This window comes from Siniperca chuatsi, linkage group LG12 (assembly GCF_020085105.1).
Source record: "Siniperca chuatsi isolate FFG_IHB_CAS linkage group LG12, ASM2008510v1, whole genome shotgun sequence".
Classification (NCBI taxonomy): Eukaryota; Metazoa; Chordata; class Actinopteri; order Centrarchiformes; family Sinipercidae; genus Siniperca; species Siniperca chuatsi.
The window spans coordinates 11,546,699-11,569,815 of NC_058053.1; the positions used below are offsets into that span (position 1 = coordinate 11,546,699).

The following is a 23,117-nucleotide window of genomic DNA, read 5'->3' on the forward strand; positions in this document are numbered from 1 at the left end:
CTTATGCTAGGCTGTGCTTATATATTCCACAAAACATTATGTTATATTTCTGTGATTTTCAATGCCAGGAGTTGTGTTGAGTTGTCGTTTTCTTTCTGAGTGCATTCACTTTGCTGACACCAAAAGCTGCTGTTTATTGTTGATTTTGAGACAGTTGAATAATTATTCATGAAAATGTCACAAAAAGGATCTTTGAAGTCATTTTTCATTTGATATTTTTACACTTACTCATTCCATGTATTTCAGTACAATAAAATTAAAGGTTGCAAGGAAAAAAGGGCAGAAGAAGGATGAATCATGACATCCATGTATGGATGAACATGGCGAGATAACGGCTAAAAGGAGGCAGACAGACAGGGCCAGGGCTTATCAGGGGCTGGTATGTGACATGTTGTTAACAGGTCCTGGTCAAACAGTTCATTCCTCATTATCTTAATGAGATCGCGACCACAGAACAAATAAGATGAGACATGCCAGGGTTGGAAGGGATAGATGTAGTGGTCTGCGCACAGAATGATGGAAAGAGAGGAGGAAAATTGATGGCGAGGGTAGTGCAATCAAACTGGAAGTGGGAAGAGAGCTATTTAATGGAGAGAGGAAAAAATGCCTGTCTGCATGAATATGTATGTGCTGTATTTATAGTTAGTGTGTGATATGTGTTGTGTATGTTCAGATCCACTACATAAAAGCCAAATAGTCATATTAAAGATCACGCTTCCCTCCGTGTGTGTGCATGTGTAGGGATGGTGAAGCTGTGTGTTTGACACAGATGGAGGGATGATGAAAAAATGGAGTGTCATTATTTGTGACAGCAGATTGATAAATTGCAGGCAGAAGGATGATGACTTTTTCATGTTCCCTACCTGATAAAATACACCACCTTTTTGGCAGATTGTACTGTTGGTCAGTTTACTTATCAAAGGTTGCAAACACACAAACTTAAATTATCGGTGTCATTGCGCTGTGTGCTCGATGTCAAAGCACTTTTATACCATGTTGAGTTACACTAAGGTAAATAGCAACAATGGCACAGAGTTAGAAACCAGTAAATACAGTAGTAGCAGCAGCAGTAGTAGTAATAGTAAAGTACATTTACTAAAGTGCAGTCATGTAGTTTATATTACTCAACAGTATATGGAATATTCAACATTAGTGATATCTAGACGGCCGTTAAATTCCTTAGATTTAATACTTCACTTTTGATAAATTTACCTGTCAACACTGTTCACGGGAAAAGTAGTCCATGCTAGTTCAAAGCCAAGGACAACATGGTCTGGTTCCTGTTTGTTTGTTAGTTAACAGGATATCTTAAAAATACTAAATATGTTAAATTAAGTTTGGTCAATCAAACGAAAACAGAATATGTGGTCACTGTTCGACAGGTGAGCTTAAGACAGAGATGCACTTCCTCCTACAATGTAAAACATTAAATTAAATAAGGAACATTTACTTTAACAAGTTTAACTCTTTAATCTCAAATTTCAAAGAGCTAAATAACATGTTACAACCTGAGTGACAATGAATGACCTACACACACACACACACACACACACACACACATTCATAAAAAAACTAAATGTTGCAATGTTTATGTAGTTTTCAATTACTTGTATTTTTAACTGCAAGTGTACTTTTTTCATTATTATTATTATTATTATTATTATTAGTATTATTATTATTATTATTATTATTATTATTATCTTACCTATCTGTTTATATTTTCTGTTTATGTCTTCTGTTTAAGTATATGTTTTTATTTTATTTAACACATGCTTTGGCAGTTAACGTCTGTTTCCCATGTCAATAAAGCTCATTTGAATTGAATTGAACTGACAACAAGATGGGGAGAGCCTGAGAGACAGAGAATTTGAGAGAAAAGATGACCGACAGAGAAGGAATAACATGGGGCTCTCCCCTGCTGATGGACTCGGTAGTGTATCATTCTCACACTCTCTCCCAGCAGCCATTAGCTGATGTGAAAGATGGGAGGTCCCATCAAGGGGGGTTGAGGTAGATGTGTTGGGGGGGGGTCTAGGGATGTTGTTGGGTGTTGATATTGTACGTGTGTTTGTGTGCTGGAGGTGGTGGTATTTCCACAACCATTAGCCATTCCACAGCCAAGGCTGAAACCTGCCTGAAACCTTACAAACTGCCACTTGTCTCACTATGAATTTATCTAACTAGTTTAGTAAAGTAACATAAACTGGAACTAAATATGTTAATCCACATCAGCAATACTTACAATACTACACATTTAAACACCACTGTTGTAAAATAAAAAAGGCTTGTATCACTTAAAATTTAATTGACTACCGGTTTTATTAAATGTAAATATATTTTTCATGATGTAATGGACAAAGTGAAAAATGTGTCATCAAGCATTCCAACTCTGGAAATACCAGCCAATATTATATTATAAATGTCATTCTGTGTCGCAATAAAGAAAAAAAACAAGGAAATGCGAATTAGGCATGTTTCCATCAACTGGTTTGGAGCGAATAAACTAATCTACAAGTGTAGTTTCGTTATTCTACAGAAGTTGGCAGTATAGGCTGTAATAAACACCTAGTGGAAGAAGGAGAGGTCCCGAACAGGAAACGAAACCAGTTGTTTGTCAACCACCAATAAACCTCAAAGTACAAGAAGAAACAAAACCAGTCACCTTGGCCACCTACGATGGAAAAATGGAGAGAGGTCTTCAGGGATTTGTAATTATTCTAAGACAGTGGAAACAGCTTCTTCTTCTCTCGGAGCGGAAACAGCCGATCAGTCATGTGAGTTAAATGTTCGCTGCATCTTAAACTTTGATGCGATTTTTGAAAACGCTTTTTTTCAAATTTTGCCTTTTCCATTAACATTTTCTAATGCAATACTTCACTATGCGCATTAAAATACATTATGGAAACCCAGCTAGTGATAAGTGTAAGGTTATAATGTCTGCTCTGTACACCTGCGTAAATATGATTGAATGTTACTAGCCACACAGCTGTGAATGAGCCAATCATTGTGAAGCGTATTGCAAATAGCTGATGCCAATCAGCCAATATGAGCGCGACTTCAGTGCTCTGCCTGAACTGATACAGAATCAGATATTTTTATTCCATGCTTTGAAACAGGAGGCCTGTAGAATCAATTTTGTGCAGGATTATAAAATCATGCACATAAGAATCTTAAGAACTTTAGTAGGAAGTACTTTCTCCTGTGTGCACTGACGTAAAGGCGAGCTACTGTAACAAAGGGTTTCCCTATGGGGATCAATAAAGTATTTCTGATTCTGATTCTGAAATTGATGAAAACCAAATATACAAATAACCTCCACCTTCCCATAAATACCAAGCTGAATAGCTAACAGTAATATTAGAATATACATTTCTTTTTCATTTCTGGTTGGGATTTGTCAGAACAGATCAGAGTAGAGTAAAACTAAATACAATATGCTTTTAAGTACGAGTTAAAACTCAATGGATGCTTTTATGTGATCATATTGTTTACCATTTATCATGAAAGGCATATGAATTACAAAAAAAAAATCATTCTGGGTCAAACCAAATCATGTGGCATTGACAGAGTAATTCACAAAAGCGTATTAACCTGGAACCTCTCAGTTCATTTTCAATTTCCAAGGGGCGTTATCAATGGGCATTAGAAAGACCTACAACCAATCAGAGCAACAAAACGTGCTGAGTGACACATGCAAGTTGAAGCGGTGCTTGGTCTGTTTTCAAGCAGGAAAAAAATGACGGCCTGGTCACAAACCTTCTCAAATTACAGCTAAACAGTACACTAAAATGTGTTTCTGAAAACATTTGAGGCAAGAAATAGGCAATGCAGTAACAGAATCTTGATTCATATTTGATCAGCACTGCCTAGTTTGACAGTTTGATCTGAGTTTCGTGAGTCCGGTGCCTTGCACGGTATCAACCAGTCAGAGCAGTGAAACGTGTGACTTCAAATCTGGACCGGTAACACTACTCTCTCAGTCAGTGTATCAAACCTGCCCCATATTAAATAAACTGCTGTGATTGGCCCGACCAAATCCAGAACAGGTGGAAATCTGTTTGAATGGGAGAGGGGCCAGACGCACCTGCCAGAGCAAATGAAACAGGAGCTTGGCAGATTCGTCTGGTTCCCAGGCTAGGTTTGGATATGAAACGTGGATGATTTTTTCAGGCAAGTAAATTAAATAAGGTAGGCAACTTGGACAACGTTAGTGGCTACATTCACATACGTGCTAAATGCCATTTTTGACCTACAGTAGTTACTCAAGTTGCTTGATTTAAAGCTTTGACACATGTAAATGTCACAACCACATTACTTAGACACAGTTTAGTTCATACTGTTCTATGAAAGTAAGCCAGGTTTCTCACCATCAAATACATAAAATGCATAAAAAGCACGTTGTTGATTTCAGTTTTGTTTTTGGATAGATGTTAACACAAAGCAAGGCAGCAAGTCCAAAAAGGTAGAATTTTTAAACAGAAATATGTTGAAGAACAAAATCCATATTAATGTGAACAATGTGTGTGTATCTATCTATCTATCTATTTATCTCTCTCTCTCTCTCTCTATATATATATATATATATATATATATATATATATATATATATAATTGATCCTAAAGCCACTAAAAGGTCATGTGGTGTGTCTTCAGCTGATAATAGTGATGTACTTACAGCTTTGACACTGGGTCTCTTTGGGTCCCCAGCAACGACCATTACAGGAACGATGGCACTTTTGACCTGTGCACAAGTTCAAGGAAAGAGATGATTGGCATTTCAAATGGTTACTTAATCACAAAATACGATCAGTATCAGCCTTCAAAAATCCATATTAGTTGAATCTTAAAATGGTATGGAGGCGGTTAGCTGAGTCTGTGTGCCATCAAGCACTCCACTGAAGCCCAAATTGATCCAAAGAGTGAGCAAGGATGTGGCTGTTCCTTTGGCTTACCTTTAAATGTGTGTGTGTGTGTGTGTGCTTGTGTGGCGTTTTCTCTGTTGTTCTTAAGATACAAGGCTTCATTAAAAGTGCATTTCAAGTACGTTGTGTGTGTGTGTAATTTATTATAATTAGAATCTGACATAATAAACACAATCTACAAGAAATGTATGTACTTGAATACTTGACAGGACTTGTGTATAGTTAATTACATGATCATATGATGATGATGTGTCTATCAATTGATTTAATTTAAATAACTGTTTTAACCCTTGTAATTACAAAGTGATTGTAATTTTTCAACATGCACTTTAACTAAAATCTAACCATGTGTTTCTCCAATTACTATTTTTATTTTCAAGGAAAGATGATGAAACGTGCCTCAGTCTATTAGTGACAACATAGCGTCTTCCCAGACTTGCACGTGCGGCTCCAATCATAAAAAACTTAAATAACCTTGGCACAAGTTGTTTTGTGAAAATAATACAGTTCTTCACTCCGTCACTCCACTCTAAAATAGCTCAGCATGAAACCAGCACACATCAGGTTGAGACAACAGTGGTGAAGCAGCAGAAAGCAGCACCATACCCTCAGAGCTTTAGCCTGTGCCTTTCTGGATTTTATGGAGGGCTTAATTGACTAGTCTAGTAATTGACTGCGGGGGAAGTGAGCCTGGATAAGTGTAGAAGTGCTGTCCTCTGTCCATCAGCCTCTCCAGATGAGAGCTATTAGCACTGAGACTGACTCTATTCCCCAACACGAGCCTCTCCATTTTCTGCCCTCCTCTTCTTCCTCGTCTGTGCCCCCTCTCCACCACACATTTCATCTCTTTCATCCTCAATCCACCCCTCGCTGATTCATCACTCCTCTGTGGTTCTCTTTCACTTAATGTCTATCCCTGTCACTCTTTGTCTTTCTCCAGTCTGTTCCCCTCAAACTAGCACTTTGACAATGCTTGAGAAAGAGAGGTCGACAGCCTTGACTGTATGAAAAGCAGCTCCAAACAGGATAATACAAATGTCAGCCAGCCATAAGTGTCTGTCTGACAGTGCCTAGTGTGCAGAACCTCTGCTGCACTTAATTATATCTCTGTTCTCCTTTGAGCCTAGTGCCCTGTGAAGCCAAGCCAAAGAGTTTTCATTTAGTGTACAAGGTCTTCACTATCTCAACTTATAAATTCTCAGTGACCTAGTATAAACCTGTCCCACCCCTCTTCCTGCACCATAATCTTTTACAGCTTTCTTAAAACAGCCCCCGAAGGTTAAAATGTCGAGAATGCTGCTATACCAGGGCGGGTGTGGGGCAAAAGACAGATTGGGGGAGGTTCAACTGAATCCACAGGGCATGGACTTAAAATTATCATCCTGTTTTTGAAAAGAGACCAATAAACACAATAACCGTGGCACAAATAAGTCACAATAATAACAACGTAAAGCTTGTGTCTCCCCAAAGAATGAAATGGAGATTATGTTCTCAATTGTGGATTACAGTTTTGGAGACCGTTGATCTTGCACAGGGGTAAGGGTCGATCCAGGGCTAACGGGGCTGCAGAAAGGAGGGTGATTGAGCAGAATATCAATGCTTGGAGCTGATAATCTGCATTTACAGCCTTCAGCGAGTGCTGTGAGAGGAAATTCAAGGACATATGCGAAGACTTTCTTTTTATTTTGTTCCATAATGATAAGGCATTTTATTTCATTTTGTATTAGTATATGAACAGGACAAGACAGCTTAAAGAAAAACTGAAAAAACAACAACAGATTTAAATATCAAACAGCTTAAGCTCTAAATTAATAATAAGCAGAGTGTGTTAAGAGGTTAAGTCAGTGAATGAACAGAGAAGGGTTAGAAGAGGTGACTTAATGCATCTTTACTTCACTGACCACCACCTCAACCATCATCCCCTTACTCCTTGACAGATTACTTATGTTATTTTATCCTGATAAATCCCTTCATAATTCTAAGTATTTATTAACATGTCTTCCAGCTGGCTACAGTTGGACATTAGCGTAACATGAGCATTCATTGTGGATTGTTATGGTAAGCAGCGTGACAGAACGGGGTCAAGGGGTGATTTTGTGATGACAATGTTTTGCTGCTCACACTCAGTCACTTATTGTGAATGGAGCAGGTTAAGATGTGAGGTTTCCTTTGAATCATTTTCCTTGTCATAACGTACCAGCCCTGCTGCCTTATGAAAGGCTTCTGAAAGTGTTAATGGAATAACTGTGGATATACTTTTTAAAGCCTAATTTTGAGTCTGTTCAGAGTTTTGAATTCCAGGAAGCTTAAGGTAGAGCTGGCTTTGCTTTCAATCATCTGTAGTCATGAGCTATCCTCATTAGCAGGGTTCACACAACTACCTTTTCTTTAAAGTCAAGAAATAAACAAAATGGCACGTGGGAGAAATTAAGAGGCACACAATGTTGTCAGTTTTTGAGGAGAAAAAATAATTAGAGCTCAAATTGGCAGTGATGAATGTAAAAGTGATTGGAAAAATTCCAAACCTTTGGGAAAGCTGTGCATCAGGTGCACAGCTAAATGTGCCATGAAAAACAACATGACATGTAGCAACACTACAAAACATACATTAAAATTATTGTGGTTTATGAAGTGCAGTAATAGTTCAGGAAAATTCCAGTTTTTGCAGGCAAAAAGACCCATTTGGTACAACTAACGTGAAGTCCTGAATATCACGGTGTTAATCCCCAGACTGGCAGGAAAAATCTGGGTGGGGAAAGTGAAAAAGCAGCACTTCTTATTATCATTGCTGAGGTGCAAGGCAATCAAAAGGGAACTGGACCAATTTTACACATCAATGTCTGTTTACAGGTCTTGAGGAGAACAGCTGCATATGTGAAAAAAGTTGTATAAAGCCTTTTGTATGGAAGCAAATTAGGGTCATAATATTTTAAGCTTGTGAAATGATGTTCACAAATAATTTCATAGCCTGCAGTTGTATATCACTTTTTGTGTGCATGTGAAAACAAATTGCATGCAGGTGTCTGTAGAAATATTTTGTGTATGTGTAATAAAAATATGTGCAGGAATATTTTCAACAGTGAGGTTTCTGCACTGAAACCTGTGCCTGAGACACAGACACACAAATGTCATATCTTTGTATGGAACACTGAAGTTACAAGATACAAGCTACGAATTACAAGCATGAATTTTGGCCGTGTTTTAACGCCTGTGCTGACTAGCCAATCAGCGCGTTGCCCACTGATCATCCAATCAGAGGAAGTCAAACTGTCCAATCAGGGGGCAAAAGGTTCAAGCGCCTTCTGGTTACTTCGTCCATCTGTAGTATGCAGAAGTCAACATGGAGGAGCCCGAGGCGAACTCTTCTGGGATACAGACGGGTTAATTAGCACAGAACATAGCCAGTAAAGTTTTACATTGTAATTAGCTAGATATATCAGGACAGCTGTGCATGCATCCTGGAGTTACTTCATTTGCATATTAGCTAATGCCTTAGATAGCTACAGTTTGTTGGCTAACGTTTGTTGTTGTGCCGTTTGAACAAGTAACGTTGATATTAAGGAAAGTAAGGCTATTCTTTAACAGGTGCTTCAAGACATAATGCTGCGGGCATTTAATGTGAGAAGGAAGGTTGTTAACTAAAGGTCGAGAAGGTTCAGATCACGCTCCAATCAGCATGATGACTTTGAATCAGAGCTGGAGTACGCGACCTCCATTCTGTCATTTGTTTGTACACGATCCTCAGGAGTCTGCACCTCACTAATCTTGATGTGCTTGCCTTGTACATGTTCAAAGTTACGTTTCGTAACAATAATGAGCAACAAAAACATTATCATACTATAATAATTATACTTATGCCTGTCATATCATACTTTTGCATGTCTTCTCGGGTTGCTGTCATGGCTGTACCTGTCAAACCTGTATTTCTACTGTTCAAAACATTAACAGTTAGGAGAGGCTCGCTGCTACTTACCAGAAAATACTTGAGAACAAACTGGACCTGTCTCCCTCGGGCTCCTCTGTGTTGACTCCAGCATGCTACAGATGGACGAAGTAACCAGAACGCGCTAGAATCTTTTGCCCCCTGATTGGACAGTTTGACTTCCTCTGGTAGGTCAGTGGGAAACGTGTAGATTGGCTAGTCAGCGCAGGCATTAAAACCGGGCCAAAATTCATGCTTATATTCATAGCTTATAACTTCAGTCTCACATACAAAGATATGACATTTGTGTGTCCGTCTCTCAGGCTGCGTGAAACCTCACTGTTGAAAATATTCCTGCACATATTTTAATTACACATACATACACAAAATATTTTTACAGCTGTAAAACTTTTTTTACACATGTGCAAATTATACCTGTGTGCACAAAACTTTTGTGCACCTGCACAAAATATTTCTACAGCTGCAAAACGTTTTTACAAAGTCACACATTCAGATACGTGCGTGCAATTTTGTTTTCACATGCACACAGAAGGTGATATACAACTGCAGGCTGGGAAATTATTTGTGAACATCATTTCACAAGCTCAAAATATTAATGACCCTAATTTGCTTCCATACTTTTGTGGCTCCAGAGGGAGATGAGCGAAATCTGATAAATTACCTCAAGTGATGTCACTTGAGGCAGCGCCAGCTGGGGCAGAAGACTACAAGTTTGAGAATGAAAATAATCTGGGGGTGTGGAGTTTGAAAGAAGTAAGCTTACCATACCTCTGTAGCCCACTCCTCATCTCTGCTTGAGGCCAGCGGCTCAAGGCTACATTAGCCGCTTCTGGCATAACACACCCGAAACTCCAACCGAACTGTCGGCGGCCGAGTAGCATTGTGGGTAATGTAGGCGCCAGGTTTTGACAAGGAAGAAGAATGCATGGAATACAAAAGATAATATCTCTGGTTCTGCTGCTAATACTTGACGTGTTATAGACGTGCAATGCTAAATTGGTGGAGTACTCTTTTAAGCTCCAACTGCTGCTGTGTTGCTGCTCAGCAGATTAGACTGTGATTTTACTGAGCAGCTTCATGTGAGAATGAGTGTAAATGTGTGGAGCAACAGCAATGTAAATAAAAGTTAAAGTCAATTATTCTTGTCTTCTACACTTGTGCTTGTTGGGTTACTTACATGTGACACTGCTGTTGGTGGGCACCACCACAGGAATGGATCCTGGGTTTTTGACAATGTCCTGCCAATGGATTGTGTCTGCATGACATAGGAACTTGTTCTGGTCAACATACACACCTCCACTCAGGATCTCTGTGGAGAAGAGAGAGAGAGAGCACAAAGTCAATACAGATACACTCAGGGCTTTCTGGGTATTTAACCATTTCTTCTTGAGGATTCACCTAATTCAGCAATCCTGCAACCAGGATCCTGGTGTTCTTTAATTGCCAGCTTTCCCCCCCCTATGATTTTTTAATTAACAGCTGACATGGCCAGACACTGTATGTTAAAGTCAATATCATTAACATACTTAAGGACTAGATTGGATTGGATTTATCATTTTCTTTTCATCTGAGGGCAAGAGCAGGTTTGGGGTTTGAGGTGAGTTGCTGATCTTGAGACACACACATGATCTGATGATGGTTGTTGTAGTGAGACAGCCAGGACAAAGCTGTGTCGCACTGCTGTTATTACAACCTCTGATCTTTTCCCATTTTGTTGTTTTTCTCATCCTTCTCTTCCCACGCTGTGAGCGGACAGAATCAATTATGCCTCACTACCATCACAACACGAAATCCAGTCTGGGATTTAAGCCCCAGTAAGGGACAGCAGTCCTAACAAGGTTGTAATTTTATATTTCATCAATGTGGAGGGAAAAAAGTCATGTATCTCACCATCATAATATGCACCACCTTGTCGAACCAATAATTGTCCGAGGATTGATTCCTTACGCCACACACACATGCGTACACACACACACACACACACAGTCTGTTGAATGATTGGATACGGAGGGTGGTTCCGATTATTGTTGTGCAGGAGTTTAGAGAATGCCTAATCCTGACTTTTATGTGAGAGAGAAAGAGTGGGAAAGAGAAAGAAAGAGAGATAAATAAAGATGGGAGAAAGCCACAGAGACGGATGGCAGGAAAGAAAGACAGAGTGAAGCCCAGTAGCAGATTTGCATTATTTACAGAGCTTGCGTGTTCTCTATCTCCCTACAAACAGATTACTGACACAGGGCTAAAACTGATGAGACACATAATCATACACAAGGCGCCCCGCCAGCACCACACAGAAACAGCCAAATACAATATCATCCCACAAAGGCCCGATAAATGATACTCCTTGGATAATAGGTGGTGGTGGTATTACCTACACAAGCCCCCATTCCCCAACCTCAGTTCTGCTTCTCTATCTTTCTGCATGTGCGGTGGGAGTTAGGGAGAGAAATTAATCCTGCCTCTCACCACAGGCGGGATATCGCTCGGCTAGGAGGAGGTCGCGTCTCAAATTCAAATTGTTTGCACAATGGGATTCTGCTGTCAAAGTAGGACAATGGACAAACGAACAGACAAAGCAAAGCAGTTATTATGACAAAAGCGCCAGCAGGACATCCCAACCCTGGTTAAGCAAGACACAAGTACATCATCCGGGCATTCACCTTCAGAATAGCTGGTCAGATTGTAAATGGAGCCAAAATATATCAGATTTAGGCGCAAACATATCCAAGCCACATTACACATAGTTTCTAATGGGCTTTGAAAGTCCTTATAAAGGTATGTGATTTTTTTAATAATGTTGAATTAATCTCTCAGCTAAAGCATAATTTATATGTTTATAAAACACATAAATGCAAACCTAGCTGTCTCTGAGTTAGTTTCAATACTTGACATCCTAAGGAAAAGTGTAAGAAGAAGACAGAGGCAGTTTTAAAATTATCTGAACATGATCATTTGACCCTGATATCTTGACTTGGGAATTATCAATTAGTAAAATTAGTAAAAATTCTGCCACAATCTCATTCATTTTTGACCAGTTTATTGTCGTACTCTTACTCCACTTTAATACCTTGAAAATCATTGCAAAGTCCTTAAATTTGATCATTGTGTAGCTTATACACTCAAACTAGAGTTGAGGCTTGGTGTTCTGCACAAGACTTCTTGATAGACATTAGAACATTAGACACTGGAAAACAAGTATAGTGACATGAAAAAGAAGAGGAAATGACAGATATGCAGCATGGACTTTATTCTACTGTATTGCATCTTCTTTGAATATTTCTTATAATATTGAAGTGAAGGTGGACCTTTAGGCAGAGATAGAAATGCTGTACATCATTAATCAGTCAGGGAAATGTGTCGTTCATAAACTTGAGCCATACACATCTGCAGGCCACACTGTTACAACCATAGTTTTTCATGGATCTAACCTGGAAATGTAAACAAAAGAGTTGAACCTAATAAGTTAACAACTTAGCCAAAAAGAATTGCCAGGATTCTTGTGTGTGGTAAACAAGTGAGACAAGGTGTTTCCACTAATCTCAGCTGGACGTGAGCAGCATTCACATTCTCAAGCACATTGTATAAACAGACTGAAAAATAAAACACTATGTTCAACACTATCACAACAAGTGACCCTCAACACCATCCAGTAGGCTCCACCATCTTCTAATGTTTCTCACACACGTTGACTTTGGATATGTACTGCAAACACACAACACACTCATTTGCAGTGTGACATGACAAAGTTCAAGATGCTGGAACACATAATTGGCTCCTTGCTGGCACTTTGCCCAGGACAGTTACAGTATATCCCATGGCTCTGTCACCAAGATATAAATAATTAACAAACAAATATTACATAATACCTATAATAACATGCAATACTCATGCAGGCTTTGCTTTCATTACAAGTAAATGCTTGGCTTGCACATTTGCTGGGTGTGCAGTTGGTGGCCAGGGGGACATCAATGGTTAAATCTTGTTGTTGATTGTTTAGTGGGTAGATAAAATGTCTTAATTAGTTTGTTCACGTAGCTACAGCTCGTGTTTCCATACTACCCCCTCCCCTCCCGCTTCGTCCCGAGAGCAACTCCCAAGCATCTCTGAATGAGTCTATGGCTTCAAAAGGCAAAGCAATCTTCAGTATAAGGCAGCACGGCCAGTGAAGGAAAACAATATGAAGTTCAAGGAGGCAGAACAAATGCATGCAGGCAATTATTTTGATGGTAAGTGCTTGTTGTGATTTTTTTTTATTTATTGCAGTGTGGGGATGAGTTTGATTAAGACTGGGAGGCAAATAGCAAACCAATGATCAGAAAAAAAACATACTAATACGTTTGTGAGAGTGAATTATTAAGTGTTGTGTGGATTGTTTAATGAAGAAATATGTAGGACAACAGAAGCACTATAATAAATGGTTGACTTGTGTTGGAGGACATTATCAAATGTCCCCAATAGTGTTTATTCTTCTGTATACTGAAGAAGATCCATGATTTAAACTACTACCATCAATACTTACAAGAAACCACATTCACTCTATATCTTAACTTCAGTCCCTCTTTATTCTGTCTGCCAGAGGCAGGTATATACACATAAACATGAAGAAAAAGATACCAGCTTGATAAATAAGAACAAACACAGTCAGCTGAACAGTAGTTAGTAAGATAGAGCAGCTAGAGATTCAGAAAGACACTCGAACAGTCAGGCAATTACAGTAGATAGACAGGTATTCAATCGGAAAGACAGAGGAGATTCTCCTTTCCTCTACCAGTGGGACTGGGTATTTTACCCTGGGTCTCCACTGTACTGTCTTATTGACTCTGAGAGTTTCAACCTGGTTTTGGCTTAGCGCTGCTATCTGCTCAGTGGAACAGAGGGGAGAAACTCTGTGGGAAGATGAGGATGCACTGTGGGTCAAAGAGGCTAAATGTTGGGGCACAGATCCTGCAGTACACCCCAGCAGCGTGGAAGGCTAAAGTTGTTGCTAAACTGCACTCAACAGACAGACTGGCAGAAATGAAAAAAATAAGAGATGAATGCACATGTACAGTCCACACACAAAAAGAAGCATGCTCAAAAACACACACACATGCTTACACAGATGGTTCAAGGTTGGCAGTAATGAGGCCCCCATTACTATATGGGCCTTGAGCATCAATTAAATTACCAGTTTGCTTTATCTTGTAACCAAAAGGTCACTAATTTGAATCCCTGCAAGAACTGTGAAAATGTGGGTGGGTAATGTCAGCACTACTCTGCTGTCCCTCTGCAGCTGCTATTATGAATCGCTTGAGAAAGACACTTTATTAGTGACAGTAAATGTACTGGGAAGCTCTCTGGTAAAGCCTGGCATTGCTGTAAAACATCATGGAGCTACTGCATGGCTACTTTGCTGGTCCTGTACAGTTTGTCTAGATTCCAAATAAACTTGTTGACAGTTACAATATTGCTGGTACATAACGGAACGTTTCCCAACTACAAATCCAGCATTAGAAGAAGAAAAGGAGATAATCAGTAAATAGTTCTATAGGGAAGCTAAAAAATGCTACATCATACATACAGAAAGAAAAAAGAAAAAAAACCCAAAGGAATGAGTGAGTGAAAGTAAAGAATGTACATGCTGTTTGGATAGATAATGAATAAATTACTTGGAGTGATGGGTGTTGTGTGATGATGGGAGAATGAATGACATCTATTTTATCAGTCATCATCGATCAGTGTATCTGTTCATCTGTTATGATAGATGATGGCTAATGAAAAAATAATGAGAAAGAAAGAAAGAAAATGACTGTCTAAAATATACTTGCAAAGGTTGAGTAGATGATGGATGAATTATTGAAAGGAACCACTTAATGAAACAGACCCACTCTGGAGGCCACACAGCCTCTTCATGCACCATCAGCACTTCTATTGAATAAAAAAAGACACGCTCCCACCAACTCCAATAACTAACAACATTGATAAACAACCAACAATAAGCTTTAAGAGAGGACATTTCCTGAGTTTTTAGACGCTGCTTATGTAGCCAAACAGCACTGCGTCAATCACAGCACTCTGAGTTGCTTGGTTGCTGACAGGAGATGTCAGGACAGCAAATCTCTGCCTTTGCTCTACAAATAGGTGATCTCCCCTCCCATCCATCATCTGCTGCTGCTGCACAGTTCCATCCTTGCCCTCCAGTCCCCACTGTTGCCAAGAAAATGCCTGCAGATCCCAGATATATATGTGTCTATATGTGTGTGTGTTTGCATGTGTGTGTGTGTATCTTTACTTGCATGTAGGTGACAGGAAAAACGGAAATGTGTTTGCATGAGTGCATGAATTTGTCTTGCACATTTGTGTGTGCATAGACATGGAAGAGAAGCAGAGAAAGAACATCGGTGTGTGTGAATAAAAACTGTGTGTGTGCGTGTCTCAATACAAGTACAATAGAAAGAAAAGAGAGTATGTGTATGTGTTTGCATACATTTTGTTTCCATGTTTGGCAAAACTTTACTAACTCAAGATTTAATTTTTCTATGCTTGTGGACAGATTTGGACCTGTTGAAGGACCTGAATATTGGAAAAACTCACTCACATGCATACATATACAAAACATATATTCACCAAAGTATTTTAAACAGTCAGAGGGAACATATTGGCTTTTGATATATGCTTTTATAATAGTTTCTCTTCTCTTTATGACATAGTCCTTTGTCTCAATAGATGCCCATCTCTCAAAACACATAACTTGTGGGGTTCCACAAGGGTCAGTCCTAGGGCCACTGCTTTCAAGCGACAGATTTTGAAAAAGAATGGTCAAAATTGAAGCAATGGAGGCCAGGATATACTGACTTTTAGTCCCTAGTATGGGTCACGCTCCAAAAACACTGGATCCTACATTGCCCACAATGGAACTCAATAGTGATTTCACAAGACACCTCCTGACCCCTAAATGCCCACTTCTTTCAAACCCCACACATCCAGTTTGTAACGGAGGCTATCTGTTAAAAATGTCCAAACCATATGACATCATCAGGGTTACTTTTTCAAACTCTGGGAAGCTCCCTCCAGAGCTACAGAAGACATTATACAAATGCTTTTATGGGCAGAGTAGTAGTGTGAAAAGTAAACAGAATTTAAGGTTTAAAATCGGGGGAGGGCCCCGTTAATCTATATATGTTACCCCTTGGTGGTGTTATCAAGAGACATATCATCTCTTTCCATGGCTATGCTGATGACACAGTCTCTTAATGACACATGACCAATTGATGCTCTTTTAAAGTGTATTTTAGATATTAGTGCCTGGATGTCACAAAATGTTTAACAGCTCAGAGAGATTAATGGTCAACAAGATTTAATTCTCTAGAACATACCCTTATCCAACAGGCAAGAAACCTTGGTGTCATCTTTGACTTGGAACTAAACTTCAAGGCTTGTGGGCTATGTCACCAAATCAGACCACTTGCTCTTCTGAGCAACACAGAGATATTAATGCACATTTTGATATTGAAGCATGCTTGATGATTGTAATGCTCTCTTATCTGGTATATCTTTCCATACATAGGAATATAATAATAAGTCCAATTCAGTGTCATATTAACCGATGAATATAGTGTGAAATGTATCGCAGCATGCATCACAAACTTCATATCTCCTATAAGGTCAATGGATGGAGCATCTCCTACAGGCATGCAATTTTAATACTGTTAACGCAGCCCCCAAGCAAAATGGTGGTACCCATTCAAATGTAATTGCACTTTTATGTGTTTAACTATTGACCTGAAAAGAACAACTGCATTTCGACTACATAAAAGCGCTTCACAAGAGGTTCACTAGAGAGATGGCAGTGCTGGGATTTGACTGTCTCTGAACACACTGCGGTCAAGAGTGGCAGCGTGGGCAGTGTGTGTGTGTGTGTGTGTTTCACATTGTTGGGTTGGTAGACTAAAGAGATGAAGGTTTATGGAGAGAGTCTAAGACCAAAACAACTGGATGGCACCATGTTGGGAGATTTAAATTAAACTGGAATGGGAGAAAAAGAGAGATCTGAAAGATTGAACAGAGAAACACACAGCCATTGAAGAGTGTTTTCTTCACGAGTACATATGTTCAGGATTTACGGTATGTGTCTGACCGTGTGTCATACATATGCCTGTCTGCATATGTATGTGGAGGGACCTCACACATTAAATGCACATTTAATTTTAACATGGTGACTGACATTCATGGCTGTGTGGCCATGGCAGCGCAAAGACTCATGTTTGCAGCGTTACATGCAAACTGTGCGATCTTTGGGGTAATGAAAAACCTCTTCCATCTCAATGCAAAAACCACTGAATTTGAAACTATTAGTCTCACCAAGCCCTGTTATTTCATTCAAACTTAAAGCTCTATTTTTGATCATTTACTTCAAACTTACTGTATCTCTTGATAAAACAAATGAGCAGTGTCTCTTTTTGTGTCTTTTGTGTGGTTTAAAAATACCACTCACTTTTTCGTACCAGTGGTTCATGTCAACCTCAAAATAAGTACATTTCAGTCAAAATAACAACTGAACTTGATTAAAATGGATTAGACTGAAGCTGTCAATAGAATACCTTTTTGTGCTAATGTTCTTTAAAATTGATACTTTGTTCCAATCTTAGAAATAACATGTGTCCTTTTTATCCTTTGTGTCACTCTGAAGGAGAAATGTTGTTGAGATATTTGCTGAGGTATAGTAGATGGCATGGGGGCGTCGACCATGGCCCCCATCCCCCGAACATACGCCTCTCCTCTGCCAAGATAATTGCATTCACAGGCTTCTGATTAAATTTGGCCCAACCCTCATGCAATTGTTTCCTATGAGTCTTTATGAAAAACAGCTGAGATTTAGGGATTATGGAATTATACCCAAGCAAGGCAAAGCATCTTCTTAAAGATGAGAAGAGGAAAAAATAAAATCATGACAGAATGGTAATGGGGGGGGGAGAGAATGCATCATTGCTTATTTTCAACTTAAACTGTGATAAAACCCTTGTAATCTGAGTTTTATGGATAGGGCGGAGGAGGAGGAGGAGGAGAAAATCATATTACAATACCTTGAGATAAAACTAATCTACGAGCAAGAAAGAAAAACAAAACCAAGAAACAAATGAGGAAAGAGACAAAAAAGTAAGACAGAAAAGATAAACAAGGGGCCAAACAAGTGAGTGATTAAAAAAGAGTAAAAGGACCTTCACTTGCTGCTGCTGAGGGCCACTTAGCTTATCAAGGCTGATGTGTGATCAGCCTGCCAGCTGAATTAAAATGAGCCACCCTCTCAGGAATGGGCAAAACAAAACAGGGTCTGAGAGAGGCAGAGAGAAAGAGAAGGAAAGATGGAAAGACTGAGAGTAGAGAGAGCATATCTTACCACAAGCATACCAAGTATGTTGGTTTTACCACAGAGGAAGCTGGCTTCAGTCAGTGCATGATTTGCTAAGGCAACAACACGTCATTGAGGCCTTGTTTGTCCAGGCCTACTGAGAGACATTCAGTAACACACTGTGGGCCATGGCTCTCACTTTGTTCACACAGCACTTGTATGTGGTGTGCATCGGCCAAGGTGGGAAAGTCCACCCAGAAGACTAATGTAGATTTAAAGAGAAACTATAATGCATTTAAAGAGTAATCACCTCTGCCAATGCGGCACAAAATCGTCAAAATTTGTTAAAGTCATAGTCATAAGTGTTTGGGGAGGGGGAGCAGGTCTAACTTGTTATTAGCCACTAATGCAACACCTGGGAAACGCCAAAAGAGATGCCAGGAGAGTCAAGGTAATGGACTGTATAACAATTTGAGTACTTCGCTATCACCTTTTTGCCCATGAAATAAAACCTCAACTGCCAACATCAAAAGAAGGGCTGGGCAAAGCCAGAGGAGGCTTACCTGCTGGAACAGCTATAGTCACCACAGTTCTCTGGCACAGGGGCTCAGGTACTGCGCTGTTGAAGGTAAATCACATACAGCCCTCACGCTGCTTGTTAAATGTTGTAACAGCTACCTGTTGTCGTGCTAGCAAAAGAGTTTCCCCTCAGGGATCAATAAAGTATTTCTCATTCTGATTCTGATTCTATTGCTACCCTAACCAAAAGCTAACATTAGCTATATGCTAACACCAACTGCTAACGTTAATGGTGTAGTGTTCCTTAAGACAAGGGTTGGCTAAATCGATCTTATAAAATGATCTTGTTAATGTCATTGCAGTGAGACACGATGTTTATTTTTTTCACTGTGTTATTCAGATGAAACGGACAGCTGAAGTGAACTGCAGACTGCAGAGCTGTGTGTTTACCCCTGCGACCACCAGCAGCCCTCCTCCCATGTCTCCTGCTGCTGAAGCACACAAACACTGTATTTTGCACATTTATATTCCTGCAGATTAATAAATAGTTGTGGAACTAAATGTGTGTATAGTGGCTGTTATTGTATCTGAAAACAAGTATATACTACTATAAATGTAAAAAGAAACATGATGCTTATGCTTGTGTTACCATATTCTAATATTACAACCCTCTGAGGAAGCAGTGGCTCTCAGTTTCACCATTATACATCAGTAAGCTCAGTATTTAAAAAAAGTGAGAGTGCATAGGTTAAAATAAGCAAATGTCCTTATGCTGAATTGCAGGTGATGTGTTTAATAAGTTAAAACAATATAGTTGTGCAGCTGTGTGATTCATTTACCTAATCTTCCCGGGTCTTTAGACTGCAGTGGAAATGTACACAACAATGGGCTGAATGAACCTTTTAGTTCCTTGAAAAGTAGTTCCTGGTAACTTTTTCCTTCCGATGTCATGGGACAGCACATCATACAAACAATTTTGTTTTTCTAGCATAACCTGGCACTTAGAACGCACACACGAACGACAAACAGGAACATCATCAAAATGGCAAAATACAGGCTCTCAGGTTGCAGGCATGTTAGGTGGAAGGTATAGATGGAAGGTCATGTTTTCAAATCTCTTGCGGTTACCTAAAGTTTTTGCAGTGTAACAATATGTTGATAGAATCCACTTTCCACTTCCACCACTTGGTTGCTTGTAACTGAAAAAAATAGTACAAAAAAGTGCAGCAGAAGGGATATGATAAATATTATTTGAAAAATAATAAGATGATATTAAACAGGCTGTTGTATTGAAAAACATAAAAAATGTGACTACAAATGAAGTAAATTTTTTATTTATAAAGCACAATATGACAAATCACAAATTTGCCTCAAGGGGTTTTAAATGAACCGAGCTATGAAATGCTTGCAAATGGTCTACTATCACTCATGTTAAAGACTGCTTAGAAGTTAAATGACAAAGCAGCTACTAACATTAACTGATGTGAGCAGGTCTTCACCATCATGGAGGTTCCCTTTATTGGCTGCCATTGATTTGTTTCTCTTGCATATACTAACCTCTGGCTCTTTTTGTCTCTCAAGTCTAAATAATATCATTGGATAATGTTGGTGAACATTTTGTCCAAAAAACACTTGAATTTCCTGCTTTTTTTATCTGCTTCAATGTCCTCAAGGTAACACACCCAGTGTGTGATGTCAGCCAACATTACATTGTCTGAGAACACAACTGTGGAGCAAATGCTTTCAGACCACATCCATGACTAAACCAACCTCTGTATATGGGCAATAAAATGGTCCCTCCAGCCTGGTTGTTGCAATAACAGACTATAATAAAAAACTGAATATGATATTATCAAAGAGAGGCCACCTGGTAGATGTGCTGGAAACTGACATAGAGTTTCAAAGAAATACCATTGATGGAAGCCAGATCTTTTTAGCACCACAACAAATAAATGTACTATTGAGAGGTGGCACGCTTTTTAATTTTTTTTTTTATTTGGTCATGCCTGGTGTTGCATACAGTAACACCCACCATATCTCTGTGGAGACCTGAGATGAACAGAAAAGTCCTTTTCATGTCCTATTACCCACCACTGCTCCATCAATAGCTGCTCCACTTACCCAAGGCTTCAGCCTAAGAGGCAAAAAATAAGCATATTAATTATTAAGCTGCCAGGGGAGAAAGGGGAGGAGTCGTAGGGTTGGAGGGTGATGTGTGTGTGTAAGTGTGTGTCGGCACTGAGGCAAGGTTATTAAATTGGTTTTGGGAGCACTGCCTCTTTTAAAACTTATGGAAAGCAAGCCTCAATGATAACAATTTAAATTGGCAGTAACTGCTGGAAATCTCAGGCCTTTTATCCAGTTGTTTAAATATGTACTGTATTTCTTGACCCACAGATGAACCACTATTCCAGACTTAAAGCCTATAGTTTTTGTAAAGCAACACATTCTACAACATGTCATAGAAAAAAACTGATGGCAAAACATTATTACATCGTCAACGCCAACACAAAAGCAAACCAAATACTACAAGAACAAAGTTTACAATCACACTAACCGCCTAAGAAGACACACTGCTGATTTCAGAACTTGTTTATATTAATGTTACACCTCACGTCCACAGGTGTCCATTTAGGCCTCATAACTAAGTTGATAGAAAGTGACATTTTCCTCAGTGGCTTTTGAGACCCACCGAGCTGCCAGTCAGCTCCCATATTATTTGCTTTCCCACTCATTTTGCTCCTCCTCTGAGATGAGCACTGAGCGCCTCTGACATCAAAGACCTGTCTGAAACACAGTCTGGGCTTTAGAATCAAAGCAAGAACTGCATGTCTAGGCTGTACAGCCATGCACTGACATGGAAAAGCTGCAATGACAGACAGTCAGTGACAGAAACTGAACATGACAATCACAGTGTGAGTGTTTGTTTTGAACCTCATATCTATAGCAGAACATTCAAAAACAGATTAATAAATAGAAAGGTATAGGTACAGTCCATAACCTACTGGACAAACAAGACAATTCTCAGTAAATTATAGAAAGGTGAAGCCCTTTGTTTGTTTGTATGTATGTATGTATGAAAGTTTTCAGACGCTTTGAAGTTTTTGACATTTTGTAATGTTTCAGACTCATCTTAAAATGCATTCAATTAATTTTTTGGATGTGGACGTAACATTAATGTAACTTTCTGTTAGCTTATCAGAAGGAATGAATATGTTCCAGGGTTAATGTCAATGGTTATCCATCTAAATCTTTCTGTAGATCTTTGCTAAAGAAATATGACTATGTTAAGAGACATTTAAGCTGCTCCTCTCAAGCTAAACCCAGACAATGGACAATATTTTAGTGAACAAGTGAGTGAATCCATCTTCTGAATGATTTGCTGCTCTGCAGAACAACAAAGATGGGGACAGCTGTAGCCTCAAAATGCTTAGAAGACATGAAAATTAAAAGTGCTTGACAAAAAAAACCTAGACTAAAATGTCTTTTGTTGGCAACTTCAATGAGCTATTTTCTGTTATTTCAAAATATTTTGACTGTCTTGTCATAACTGGTGATTTTAACATTCACATTGACAATCCCAAAGACAAAACAAAACACAAAAAAGGAATTACATAGTCTTTTTGAAACATTTGATCTGTTGCAGCATGTGAAAGGGCCCACACACAATCAAGGACACACACTAGATTTGGTTATTAGCAAGGGTGTTGATATATCTGGCACTGTTGTCAGGAACGTAGGACTTTCTAAACATTTTTGTGTTTTCTTTGATATGTCAGTTTCTCCTGATACCCAAACCAGATCAGTTTCTGTCAAAAAAAGGTATATAACTGAGCATGCTAGTTGTCTTTTTATGGATGTCCATGACAATAAGCTTAATATCAGACTGTGTTGATTCGCTCTTTGATAATTTAAACTGCAAAACGTTATTGGAAGTTATTGACGCCATTGCACCTGAAAAGTTAAATACCATCTCTGGCAAGCAGAAAGTACCATGGAGAAACACCCCACCTGTCACAAGTCAGAAAAAAGAACGCAGGAAAGCTGAGTGCAAATGGAGAAAAAGTCATCTTCAGATACACTACAACATCTATAAAGAGATGCTTCGTATTTACAGTTTTTAAATAAATAAGGCTAGACAAGCTTTTTTCTAATGAGTTTGCAACTTTATTTAGTGAAAAAATCAAAAACATGAGAGTGGCCATGAATTCCTCCATGTCAAAAATTTTTATTATGGAAACAGACCACTGCAACAACCGCACAGATACAATTTGGCTAGATTGTCAACATTCAATAATGGTTGGAAAGTTCACTAGCGGGATCTGTTGGTTAAAACGTGAATGCACTATAGGAAAACAGCAGGTCTGAGATCAGTGTTCTTTACCCTCATTGTGCATAGAGTGAC

At 39.0% G+C, this 23,117-nt stretch overlaps 1 protein-coding gene across 2 annotated transcripts in view; it reads right to left on the reverse strand.

Annotated features, from left to right (window-relative positions):
* Nucleotides 1-23,117, reverse strand: part of LOC122885592 (receptor tyrosine-protein kinase erbB-4-like) — a 329,729-nt gene that overhangs the window by 119,006 nt on the left and 187,606 nt on the right. For both annotated transcript variants that reach the window (XM_044216868.1, XM_044216867.1), the window contains exons 4-5: nt 10,043-10,174; nt 4,676-4,741 (exon numbers count right to left, since the gene is read on the reverse strand). In XM_044216868.1, the coding sequence (XP_044072803.1) occupies nt 4,676-4,741; nt 10,043-10,174 (198 nt within the window). The remainder of the gene's footprint in view (nt 1-4,675; nt 4,742-10,042; nt 10,175-23,117) is intronic.